The 13,463-nt window shown below is 40.4% G+C and overlaps 1 protein-coding gene across 9 annotated transcripts in view; it reads left to right on the top strand.

The window, feature by feature from the left end:
* The window catches only part of LOC311252680 (ELKS/Rab6-interacting/CAST family member 1-like), a 136,168-nt gene that overhangs the window by 50,583 nt on the left and 72,122 nt on the right, over positions 1–13,463 (top strand). For 4 of the 9 annotated variants that reach the window (XM_084346054.1, XM_084346060.1, XM_084346056.1 and 1 more), the window contains 3 exons: positions 519–712; positions 1,087–1,197; positions 5,580–5,591. In XM_084346054.1, coding sequence (XP_084202180.1) covers positions 519–712; positions 1,087–1,197; positions 5,580–5,591 — 317 coding nt within the window. The remainder of the gene's footprint in view (positions 1–518; positions 713–1,086; positions 1,198–5,579; positions 5,592–13,463) is intronic. The other 5 variants (XM_084346058.1, XM_084346059.1, XM_084346061.1 and 2 more) reach the window with 2 other exon arrangements.

A 13,463-nucleotide genomic window follows, 5' to 3' on the forward strand; every position in this document is an offset into this window, starting at 1 on the left:
CTTAATTCAAAAGACTAACATGTCAAAACAAGTGCTGTTTTATTTTTTAAACAGACTTATACTTGTAGCTCTTCACAGAAACACAGTAGCACTAAATTTATGGCATGTTTCGTGGACTTTTTGTTTGTATTAGCCTGGCTTGGTGTTGCTCCACTTAATTACGTTATGTTTTATCCCAACTAATGAGGCCTCATTACGTTAAGGCTTCTCTATGTCAATCATATTATAAAATCTACCTGGTGTGCTGAATCCAATGTAACGCTCTGGTACACAAAAGTATACAAATCTTGTATCTGATCCCTAAAAGACTCTTCTGTGAGTGTCATTTTATCAACCAAAGACCAATTATAGACCAGTTATACTATAAAACAGTTGCACTTTTATTAAATCCATCCAACCCATCCTCAACACACTTGTTGTTATTGGCATATAGTTTTTAATTTGACCTCATCACTTCCATCAAATGGTGGTCACCTAATTTTGCTCGGTTTATTTATAATAATTAATTCCTCTTCCAGGCTCAGAGTGCAGCCGCAGATTCCCAGGCCAGCACTGAACTCTCCGAACATATCTCCTGCCTGGAGCAGGAAGTGGCCCAGCACAAAGAGGATGCTGGAAAGGCCCAGTCCGAGGTGGAACGACTCCTGGAGATCCTGAGGGAGATGGAGAATGAGAAGAACGACAAGGAGAAAAAGATCCACGAACTGGAGAGGTGAGAGACGAGTAGTCATTAGTGCATTTTTCACTTTCCTCCATTAATCTGAATCAGTAGAAAACAAGAAGACTTTCTTCAACCTGTTAAATAGGTCATTTAATTTTATATCGGACTTTCTATTCGGTTTCAAGCTACATACTGTTGGAGTCTATGGTTATCTTCCCTGCTTTACTAATCCATTAGTTTCCCCTTTTTCTCATCCCTCCCTCTCCCTTCTCTCTTCCCCTTTCTCCATTTCGGCTTAATTTCTTCCATCATCTTTACCTTATTCACACGTGTGTATGCTTAAATATGAACGCCATCATGTGATTCGGCATCTGTATGAGTGCCTTTTCGTTCGTTTGTGTGTGCGCGCGGCCATCACACCCCAGAAACCCCTCTGCCTCTCATCTTTGGCGTTCTCAGCAGTCGCGAAATCAGGCCCCTCCCTCTGCTGCTGCTCAGCAGCCAGTGGGGGGGATGGTGTGGGACTACCTGGGCACGTGAGTGGCTGGTGGCCCTGTCAGTCAGATGCACGACAAAACTCACTTTGCTTGTCGGAGGGACGGGATGTGAAAGCACTATGAAAGCAACCGGTCCCATGTGGAAAAGATGTGGGATTAAATGGTTTCTTTTTGCTTAAAAAATTAATTTGATAGACAATGTTTCCCAAAATGCCTCAATGTCTCAACTAGATATAACAGCCAAAATACCACAATTTTACTGTTTGTATCCTCTTAAATCAATTTTAAGACAATAAATATTAAGATGAGTATCTTTGAATTCAGAAAAAACAAGCAATTTAGATATGTGAAGTTAAGCTTTGCAAAGTTATAACGGACTCTGTTCTCTGAAATTTTATAGAAAACACGATTCAATAGATTATTTAGAAATCGTAGTGTATCACATTAAAAGACAATAGAAAGAATTGTAAATGGTTTGAAAGCCTTCTCCACATGGGACAAAGCTGAGTATGTTCACTAATAATCACCATAAAAGAGTTGCAGCATTTCTGGAACGATCACCAAACGTCTCTAGTACTGCTTATTTGGACTGTCCGCACATTACATCTACAGTGATGACGGCACCAGCTGTACTCTCACACATCTGCACATCAGCAGAAGTTTTTGTCATCTGTTATATTGCAGTATGACAACAAGCAAAACTGCTCCCAAAAGTTTGTAAAATGAGGGCACAGCTTGGCACCAGAGTCTCTGCTGTGGAGCCTGAAACTCTTTGAGCCTCTGTTCCTGTCAATGATGCAACTCTTTCATTTAGTGGCTCTGTTTTCACGCTTCACTTTTGTTTTACTTTCAGCCGAGGATGCCTGACTCGCAGACTTTAACACACACTTTTTTTTTTTCATTAGGAGTCTGGACAGTTCAATCTGTTTTTTGTTTTTTTTTGTGTTTCCTTTATGCTAATAGGAATGGTTTGTCTGTTTCTAACTGCTTTTCTACCTGTATCTAACCTCTCTGTCTCTCACTAATATCTGCCTGTGTCCACTTTATCTACCTCATATACTAGTCGTAATCTTAATCTGTGTTTTCTTTATGTTTATATCTAACTATCTCTCAGCCTGCATGCCTGCCTGCCTGCTTCTGTGTTTACCTGTCTCCCTGAATACATGTTTCATTCTGGTTGTCTGTTTTTTTTCCCTGTGTGTCGGTTAATGTGTATTTCTGTATGAACTCAGTTAAATAATAAGGTTAAATCCCTAATTTGCAGAGCTGGATCTGGAATATATTTTAGTAAGAGTAGTGTGAGTAAAGTTTGTCTTCGGGGTTAGACAGATCAGAGCTGTCCGTGGTTGTGAAAACTGGTGTGTCTGTCTGTCTCTACGCCTCTCGACGCCTTTGATTTCTGAACTATCGTATGCTTTCTGTCTGCTCCCTCTCTGCTCCCCTCTCTCTTTAATCTTTTCCTCCAGTTTCTTCCTTGGACATGATCTCTACCCACTCCAACTCTTCACTCCACTCTCTCTCTCCGTCTGCGCGTTCAGTAGTTTGACTGTAAGACTAATGGTTGTTAATGATTTTAGGGAGATTCAGTGTTTCCTCACTGTGTCTCCGTCTGGCCAGTAGAAATACTAGCCTATTAATAATTCAGCACCTGCTGACTTCAAACTGGTGGTTTTTTTTAAATGTATATGTGTGTGTTATTTAGTCTGCCAGTAGCCACAGATGCAGATTTACAGCAGGACTAGCTTTGTGGATAACATGTAATGTAAGATGGTTGGGCTCTTAAGCTCTTACAATCGAGATATGTTTCATTCTCCCTGTGGATTACAATAAAGTAATGGCTTCTCTTTAACTGATATTTAATATCTTAACTTCGCGGGCTGCCTTTAAGAAACTGGAAAGCCATTAAATCCAGGCTTATACCATATCTGTGAGAACAGTATCTTGTTATAGTAAAATTAAGATTAAGTAGATTTTTATGAGGTAATGTAACTTCCTCTTTTTACACACTGGCACACGCACAGTCATTACTGTGAAGTAAGTGGTTTGTAGACGACTATTATACTTTTTACATCCCCACACTTAGTGGTTTCATTTAGCTGTTAGATGTATGATGAGGGAATCTATCCCTGGCCAACTAAAGGCTGTGGTTAAGAGTTGACATGGTGAAACGTCATAAAAATGGCCAAACTGACTAAAGAGCTGCTAGCTAAGCCACACCCTCCTTAGTTATTGTTGCTACGCCTTTTCAAGCACAAACATAATGCGGCTAACAATGACAACCGTGGCAGATTTACCACTTAAAGGTCTTTTTTGAAACAATAGGGTGCTGCAGGGATCATCAGTACTTTTGTAAGCCAACCTGGACGTTAGCATCGCCTTGGTTTCCCTCTGCAAAAAGCCTATGGGATTTCTGAATTGGATTTTGGTTTATTGCCGAAAATTAGCTCTGTGGCAAACACAAGTTGGTGATACTTACACATTTTGTTCAGCAAGAAAATCTTGACAGATGATAACCACTTTTGTGTGTTAATTAAATCACTAGAAGTAAAAGGCTAATGGTCAGCTTTAGACTACGTACTTTACTCTAAATTGATCAATCTACAAGTTGTTGAGTGTCAAGTGAGTATGTGAGTAGATGAGTCTCCATGTCTGGCATAATGACGTTTCATGTCCCCGACAACTTATGTAGTGTCATTCAGCCACCTAAGCTTGTGTTGTCTTGCAGTTTTTGATGTAACAGGCAAACACACTATTTAAAATCCCTACAGTACATTTCACTTTGGCTCTCGCGTTTTTGGTCTCAGTTGGTACTCGTCCCTCAAAGTTACTAAATAAGTATTTTAACCCAACTGCTCTTTTATTGGCTCCTCACAGATGTTTGCAGCTGTAAAAATATGAATCATGTTGCTTTGGAAAGCCAGGGATTGATAAATGTTCCCTGTTATGTCAGCAACCAGGCCTTTTTTGAGTCAGCAAGCACTCACCCTGTAACATAAAGTGCACTAATACTTACTCTATCCCACGGCTACCTAATCAGCTGTGAATTATAAGACGTACAAGCCTGGAGCTAACAGGTACGTCAGAGGAGGATACATGCGCCTGTGGCCAACCCTTAGCTTGGAACCGAGGCTAACCCTGGGCTACGAGTGAGCAGCGGGGACACTACTAATGAAAAGATCAGATGTGGGTTAAACAAGGGTAAAAATCAACCCTCCCTCTCTCCTCTCTTGTTTAAATCCAGCTGTAATGGCACCAGGTTATTTATTTCAGTAACTAGGATGGTAATTGGAGCAGACTGAGTGACTTCACACTGAGGGGAAATGGAGCTGAAAATCTGCCCTGATGGCCAAAATAAAGGATTTGGACAGAAGAGTGGAAAACAGAGAGAGAGAGAGGGAGAGAGGGGGAAGGAAAGAGGAAAAGGGAAAGGAAGGTGTGGTGGTAGAGGGAGAAAAACAGCTAGACAGAAATGAAATAACGGGTGGAGACCGAGAGAGAGAGAAAGAAAAGAAGAACAGACAACATGGTGGGTAGAGGGAAGCATTAAAATGAAAAAAGACTGGAAAAGGAAGAAACAGAAAGAAAAATGAAGGAGGTTCAGAGAGATGTAGAGTATAAAACTGAGTAATGGGAAATTAGAGAAGTTTATTGCGTGTTATATTGTTCTGTAATGGACAATTTGTCTCTGGCACGCCGTCATTAGCGTGCGTTCCCAGGCATAAGCTCACCCTCGAGTTTCGGGCTCTGCCAGTTCAGCCGAACATATGAGGAGCGATTGCGTGGAATACATTTGGGGTCAACCAATTTAGGAAGTGGATTTTCTTCAAATTTCATATCTTAATAATTACATGCCATATGCATTTTGGCTGAGACTCCCTCACAAATCCACGGGCTGTGGACTTCTCAAGTGGCCCCAGCGGGAAGCGAAACAAGTCGTCTGCAGTATCAAAACCGCTGAAGAAGAAATAATTCATAGTGAGCACGCTCCCAGCTCATACTTTGATTGGCTAATTGCTCGCTTTCTACGGTTTGTGATTGCAGTTTTGTCTGTCTCTGTCTGTGTGCGCTCTTAAATATTTGTAGAGGTCATGTGAGGTGAGCGGGCCTCTCATTACCCTTAATACTGCATTTAACCTGTCGATATGACTGTCTGTCTGTCTGTCTGTCTGTCTGCCCAGCTGTTTGCTTGGTCATGCCTGTCTCTGTTTGCCGCCCGCTGTATCTCTATGCTTAATGATGTCTCTCTAGCTGTCTCTTTGTCAGTTCCTCTGTCTCTCATCTCTTACCTCTTTGAATAATGATCAAGCCAGCTAACCTAGCACTCAACTCCTGTCTTCCCTCTCACCTTTCCCTCTCCTTCTCTGTCTCTTTTCCCCTTTCTTTTATCTTTACAATGCAACGCTGTCTCCTGCTCTACCCAGTTTTGCCTCAAGGTTAGTACTGCACGCCTATTTTTCTTCTTCCGTCACTGTCTCTCTCTCTCTCATCGTGCTCTCCTTCATTGTCATACTTCTTGTCCTTGCATCAAGACACTCTCTCATCTCCCTCACTCTGTCATAAACTCTGTTTTTAATCATTCTCATCATGTCTGTCTGTCGGTCTTTGAAGGAGACACCTTGACTTTCACTCTGCTCTCTTCCTCCGCCACATCACTGCCTCTTTGAAGAGGAAATGTTATTGTTTATTTCCTGAACCATCCATTGTGGCGCTCTGCTAATCTTGTCACGATACTAGCACTAAGTTCAAATTTGAAGCTACCGCAGCACACAAGACGAATTGTTAAAGCAATGCATCACCATCATTAACTTGGACAGCCGTGAACTTTTGCTCAGACTTCTGGTGGGTTTCTTTGTGGCCTTGTGGCTCTCACAGAGAAATCACTCCACATTTGTTTCCTGTCACTGCTACAGTTCAAAGGCTATTTTAAATGTTGAAACAAGATTTCGCAACCTGTTATGGCCCCACAATTTGCCATGAACATTGCAAATAGACTGTTAAACTGCTACTTTGCTTGAGCCAGAAGATGGCAAGCTTTGCTTAGCATTAAGACTGTAAACAGTGGGAACAGCCAGCCTGGCTCGGTCCAAAGTAACATGTTCTGACCCACGGTCGCCAGTTAGGCAATCAGTGGAGACTCCAGGAAGTTGTAACTGCTTGCAAAGAAATAGTTTAGCAAATTACTGCCCGTAAAAGCGCAATTTATGGTTTTTACTCTTCTGTTTTTGTGCCGATTTAAAAAACAACATATGAAGTGTTAATAAGTGAGCTTTCCTATAGAGTTTATGGTCTCAATTGCTCATTTAACGTCTTCTTCAATACAGCATGATGTTCATTTTGTGAATTATGAACCGATTTTGAGTAGAACAGACAATAAAGCAGGGTGTGCTTTAGGTCGTGGCTATCTTGTGATGGTCAAGTCACTAACATGCTGATGGGATCTGACTCGGGTTCTCAGTCAGACCCAATCAGTATCCTCCCTAATGCCACTTTCCTTTCCAAACATGAACACTTACCATGTTGGTGACGGCCATACTTCCAAATTTGAGGCTTCAAAATCCCTCAAAACAATAGGTGAAGTCACAGTGGCTCCATCCGCTACTATACAGTATATTTTTTGGACAGAGCCAGGCAAGCTGTGCCTCCCTATTTCCAGTCCTAATGCTAAGCAAACTGACTGCTGGGTGTACCACCTTATATAACGGACCGATATCATCAAAACTTTTTCTGTGTAGAGGATGGCATTATAAAGAATCGTCCATGTTTGAAGATTAAATTATATTTTTTGTCTCCTTTTCTGACTTTAAATATTCCTATCTACACTCAGGAGGTGGCTCTGTAATGAGATTTCAGCATGCAAAACCCAAAGTCTGATTTTGGTCATCTCAAACAGACATATCAAAGTCGTATTGAAATTTCTCTGACCTAAACATTGCCATCGACCACATAATAACCACTTCTCCCGTCTGTTTCCTGCATAAATCTGGTGGTCTGAGTGTTTTGTGCGCTCTGCTCCGCTGTAAAGGTCTCCCCGGTGCCAGCTCCTTCTTTGCTCTTTCGTTCTGTTTCAACTTCCAGAGCCACTGTTCCCCCTGCCGCCTTGTCAGCTTTCTCATCGCTGTTGTTCTGGTGTTTTGTGATTCAACTCTAGAGGGAGAAAAAAAAAACCAAAAGAAAAAGTTAGCATTGCCTTGCCGTCTGGTAGACGACAGAAGTCTTCTTTTTCTTCTTCTGTCCTTTCTTGTGTTTTTTTTCTTTCTCGCCTTTTTTTCTGGTTGTTTTGATCTCGGGCTAAGGAACTCCTCATCCACTGCCAAATGTTTGACAGCAAGGGTTTCTGTAGCTTTAAAAGGAATTGCATTGTTTCTTTGTGTGTGTATGTGTGTGATCCCTTTGAGGTCCCGTATGACTCTGAGCATTGAGGTGGTGCAGGGATTTGTCAGCTAATGGGTGACAACAGGCACACACACACACACACGCTAGCACAGACCAGGCACATTGTTTTTTCTGTCTCTTCCACACACAAACACACATGCAAGAAGGACTTTGCCAGCTATTGGGTGACAACACTACACTGAGGATGACTGCTGAGAGTTATCTAATTAAAATACCTGCATACACACACACAAACGGTATTTGCAGTTCTGAGGGAAAATGAAAACACTTTTTTGTTTACAATTTCGTTTGAGTGCTCAGAAACTAGACAGATCTACAGTACAGCTTACAGTGGCTGCTCACTGTAAATTAGGCTTTCGTATCCTATTATATTAAGCTTTGTAGAGTTACACTAACACTTGTGTTTTGTTGCTTCGCTTCTTCGCAGACAAGGAATTCAAAATCAAAGATTTCTTTCTCCTTTACATATTTTGTCTTTTCTTCTAGCCTTATTAAAACCCAACATGTTGACAGGTATTAAATCAGTAACCCTTTACTGTGCTGCAAACTGAGCTTGCCATGTTTGATGAAGGCAATTAAATACCTAAATAACCAAAAAGTGTTATATTATTAAGCTAGGTAAATTATTCACAAATATGCACCTAATGACTTTTTTCCTTCTTGATTAATCTGTCAATTATTTTCTTAATTAATCAGTTAGTTGTTTGGTTTATTTGACATCCTCAAATGTTTTATTTCGTCCGCAACCCAAAGTTTACTGTCATAGCGGAATAAAGAAACCAGAAAATGTTTAAGAAGCTGGAATCAGAGAATTTTGACTTCCTATTTGTCTCGTTGACAACGAATTGAATAACCAATTTATTGTTGCAGCTCTATTCTCCAATAACAGAAATCCCAAGTAGGCTTATTTGGAAAAAAAGTGCTGTTGACACTTGAACTGCAACGATTACTTGATTGATCAATCAGCAGAAAACTAATTTAGAAAATTGATTATTATTCTTTGGCATTATTTCAAGCCCATTGAGGCAATGTGATTGCGGTTTTGTGCTTAAACACAACAAGCTATCTGATCTGACAATTAACGATACAGTTGTCAACATATATGTCAATAATGGAAAATAATCATTAGTTGCAGCCTGTAAAACTGCCATTTTTCAAAGACATAACACTAGAGCCCACCCAACACTTGATTTTTGGGGCGGATACCGATAACGGCATCAGGGACTCATAAATTGCGATAACGATTTTGCAGTGATACCTCAAATGTGGTTATCAAGCACTTGTGATAAAGGTATCTAACAGAGGCAGGATAACAATAACAGGATAACAAACGGAGGAGGTTTGACAATAAAACTTGATAGTCCAAAATGACAGCAGTGCACTGAAACAGCAATCAGCACTGGGAATTTAATAATCCTAAATTACCCCACGCAAAAAATTAAAGCTTTCGTATTGGAGCTGATCGGACAGTATATACGACGAACAGATCCTAAACCCCAAACAGAAGACTAAGGTTAACTGAATGCTACTATATTTGGCTGCGCGTCTGTATTTCATGCATTCTGTAAGTATTCAGACATAATTAACTTCTCGTGCTGTTGACTCATCGACAGTCTAATCTAAAGTTCAGATCAAAAGATGAATATTATGAGGCTAAAGACCAGAGTGTCAGTGTTTCATTCAGAGACAGTGTTGTTCTCCATGTTAAACAAAGACACTGCCAAGATCAACTCCAGCTCTCTGTCACATGCTTACACTATTACTATTATCCAAACACTTTGCCTTGAATTGTATGGTTAGTTCTGAAATATGGATATATGCTGTGAATATGATTTATTTTCATAAGGACAGAGGCTATTAAAAAAGACATTTCATTCTGCCTGCTGTTCTATCATAGTATTTTTTTTTTTTACAGCTAGTTTCCAGTAACCCACTCCGTGGAAGTTTGCGCACGCACACACACACACACACACACACACACACACACACACACACACACACACACACACACACACACGCCTGTCTTAGCCGCCTTTCCTCTTTATGTACCTTACAAATTAGCTTCTCTGCTGAGGGATTTTCTTCAGTCATTCCACAAACAACAACATGAGTTTTTCTTTCTTTATTCCCCCCAAAATGTTTTACTTGTACTGTAAGTTTTTCTTCCGCTATTATGCTTTTGATCATGTTTTTTATTTCTTGTTTTATAGTTGATCTGGGCTTGGTAGACCAAACCAATATTTCCTGTATTTTCAAAGGAAATACTGAATTCCGAACGGTTAAAAGGAAATCCTTGATGTTAATGTTGGGTGAACTATGTGCAGTAAACATACATGAGGCCCTGGAGCATTTCTAATCAAATATTTATACAGGACTCCAAATGTAATATTAATATTACCTTAATGTGGCTCCCTGAATATCAGCAGCATGCTAATGAGGAGGGTAAAAATCTTTAGTTTGGAGACTTTACTGAAGTTTATGAGACTGTGTGTTTATATGTGTGTGTTTTAATTTTAACAGCTAGTTGCCAGCAGTATTCAGGCTAATCTATGTTTGTACATTTGTGTGCATGTGTGTGTGTTTATTTATAGCATATATGAGTGTGATTATGGTCCATGCATGAGGGTATTTTTGAGGTTTTGCGAAGTTTAGAAAGTTCAAAGTGATGTCAACAAGTATGCAAGAGTGTGTTTACGTTTGCATATGTTTACTGTATGTGCCACCATGTTTGCATGTGCGTATTTCTGTGCAGGCGACGGACACATGTTGTTATGTTACGTGCAGTTGCATGCATAAGTGTGTTTGTGTGAATGTGTGTGTGTGGTCCGATTGAGAGACTCTAATACAAAGCTGGTTGTGTTTGGAGCAGTTGACAGCACCGGCTATAACTGTATGTCGCCCTACTATCAGCACCGTTTTGGTAAATGTGCGCCTTCATGTGGACTCACACCACGTGTCGATGAGTGTATGATTGTGTGTGCGCAGACGTGGTTTCACTGCACATTTGTATGTGGTGTTTACAGCGCTGCGGGTGAAGAGAACTCTCCTGTGATTACGCCTCTTCCTGTGGTTTCGCAGCAGTTGTTGAAAGCGATTTCAGAGGGAGAGTGAAGGAAGTATTTTACATATTAAAACAGCTTCAAATGGCACTTTGCCTCCGCCGAGCAGAGCCATCGAGTTCACCGAGCAACTTGTGCTCCTTAAAGCCACGAGTGTAATAAAAGTGTTTAATTAAATATGTGCAGATTCACAACTGCAGCTTTTTAAAAAGTGTATTCATGACACAGAGGGTTTGTTAGTCAGGACAGAGACGAAGTTGTTGACGCATGATGTATGCTATACATCTGGAACTGTAAAAAATCTTTATGCCACAGTTTAGAGCAACCAGTGATGGAAAGTAACTATGGCATGACATGTAGAGTATATGCGTAATGATGTCGCAAAAAAGACAGATACAGTATGTCATACTTACAGAGAAATTTTGTTTTTCAGAAATTTAAAGTAGCAACAGAGAACTTTTCCCTCTAGCGGTTCCAAGAGGTGATTTTGTTGGCGTCCCTGTTACAGAGACAACTGGCTTGTTTATGTTTTCCTCAGTGTAACAAATAACAACAACAGAGGACAAAATGTGAGTTTATTCAATCATTTAGTTAATGGATCACCAGTTAGGCTTCCTGTACCCGGGTGACTGCGTGCCTAGTGGCAGACAAAATTGCATAGTGATAGTGAGGTTTATAGTGAGGCAGATGGTTTTATTATTCCTTATCCATTACATTGTGCAATCATCATTTACCTCATAACATATTAAAGCAGAACACTTGTCTATTGCCAGTTTAATGCAACTTACAGAAAAAATGGTAATAATCATTTGTCGTAATGCACAATAAAAATGTTTTAGATTAACACATACTGAACTGGGAATCATTTAGTTGTATGCATATGAGAAGTTCCATTATATTTAAACCCATTTAAAGGGATGAGAAGTCTACAGAAGCACACACTGTAGGTACATTAGTGATTTCCTGTGCGCAGACGTTGCTGTATTAACTGACAGCTGTTACATTAGCAGCTAATAAAGTGATACATGATTAAGTGATGAATTATTATTTTATGGAGATAATAAATCACATTCGAGAAGATGGAAAACACCACATTTTTCAAACAAAAAAAAAAAGGTTTGTGATTGTTTGGAGGAGTCAGAGGGAAAGTGAAGCACAGGAGATGGAAGTGACAAAAGAGGGAGTGGAAGGAATCGGGGGAGGAAAGGAGAGAAGAAATGGTCCATGGTCCGATGAGAATATCTCATCCAAAGGAAAGAGTAATGTTGCATTTGGAGAGGAAGTGGGTACGGAGAGGACAGAAAGGAGCAGTGCATTTGCCCTCGTGCAGTGGTCTGATGCCAATAAGTGTAATGCAACATGCACAAAACAAAGGGGACAAACTGGTGGAGGGAGATAGAAAGGAGAAAGTGTTGCTTTCGGTGAGCAAGAAAATTCTAATGAGAGGAGACAGGAAGAGGAGATGAAGGAGGAACACGCTGTAGTTACCCATGCAAAGGATGTACGTGCTAAAAAGTGACACGTGCAAACAAGGTGTGAGCAGAGCAAGTGTTTAACATTAGCGAAAGATCGAAGCGAGGGAGTGTGAGTGGGAACTCAATGAGTGTTGAGTCAATAGGAAACACTGAAAACTAAAAGTCTATTCCACATACACTCACATACGTGCAGTAAATGTAGCATGAAGGGGGGAAACCTCAGAGAGCTAACCAGATGGTTGGAGCTTCCTGGATATCCTCCAATAGGAACATTCCTGCCTGTTTATGACCTGTGACACACTCACACTGGGCGTAGGGTGCAAAATTGATCCCAAATATTCAAATTATCCCACATTTAGGGTGTAAACCGAAATCATGTCCGAACAAAGGAAACAAAAAAAACCCACCATTATGCATGTGAGGCCACACTTACTTCATCTGCTTTCCTGTTTAACATTTGATCCCAATTTGGATGTGATAATGATGCAATATGTAGGCTTTTAAAATGCACAGAAAAACCACACGTACGTGCGCACGCAGCTTAAACCACTGATTATTATTCTGCAAGCTTTGAACGGCCAGGTGCTGCAGCAGAGAGGTTTTGGCCCAGTCGATGCATTTCAAGTTTTCTTCCAGCTTCCCAAATTTCTCCGGATGGTTTGGAATTGGGCCCCCTGGACCTTTTAGCAAACACATAGAGGATTTTATGTTACCATCTTCTGCCAATATAATTTCTCAACTTTTCTGGCCGTGATACTGATGTTAAAGCCATTTGATGGATTGCTCACATTACTTTAGGTTAGTTTAGCATGTAGTTTATGACTCGCATGGACAGGAAAGATGAAAGAAAGAAGGTGTCATAAAATATTTAGACACTAGAATATGTAAATCACTCAGGATGTAAACAAATGAATCAGGCTCTTATGAATTCAGACAGAAATTGCACTCAAAGGAGTAAAGCAGTGAAAATAAAACAAGATTTTGTGGTGCACAGACAAAGGTCATGTGATGATTGGAACCTGTTTACACCTTTGGAAACAAAATACGCAGTGTACGACTTGAAAAAGTGATTTCCCAGGAGAGCCATGCTTTGCTTTGAGACTGAGTTAACTGCAGATTTCCCATCACTGGAGGTCAGCTCTTTTACTGGCAGCTCCGGCAATGGAAGAAAATAGATTTATCTCGGAGCCTGTAAAAAGTTACGCTAACAGCGACGCGCGCACATGCATAAACATTTGCACAGCGCAGCCAGACATACACATATTTAAAAAATGCAACACGAAAGACTCACACAGATCGACAATGACTTTTATTGACTTTAATCAATTTCTAAAGCGTTAGTCAGCAGTTTAGTTTTGTCTTGGTTGGATGTGCGCCT

This window comes from Pagrus pagrus, assembly GCF_965226575.1.
Source record: "Pagrus pagrus genome assembly, chromosome: 23".
Lineage (NCBI taxonomy): Eukaryota > Metazoa > Chordata > Actinopteri > Spariformes > Sparidae > Pagrus > Pagrus pagrus.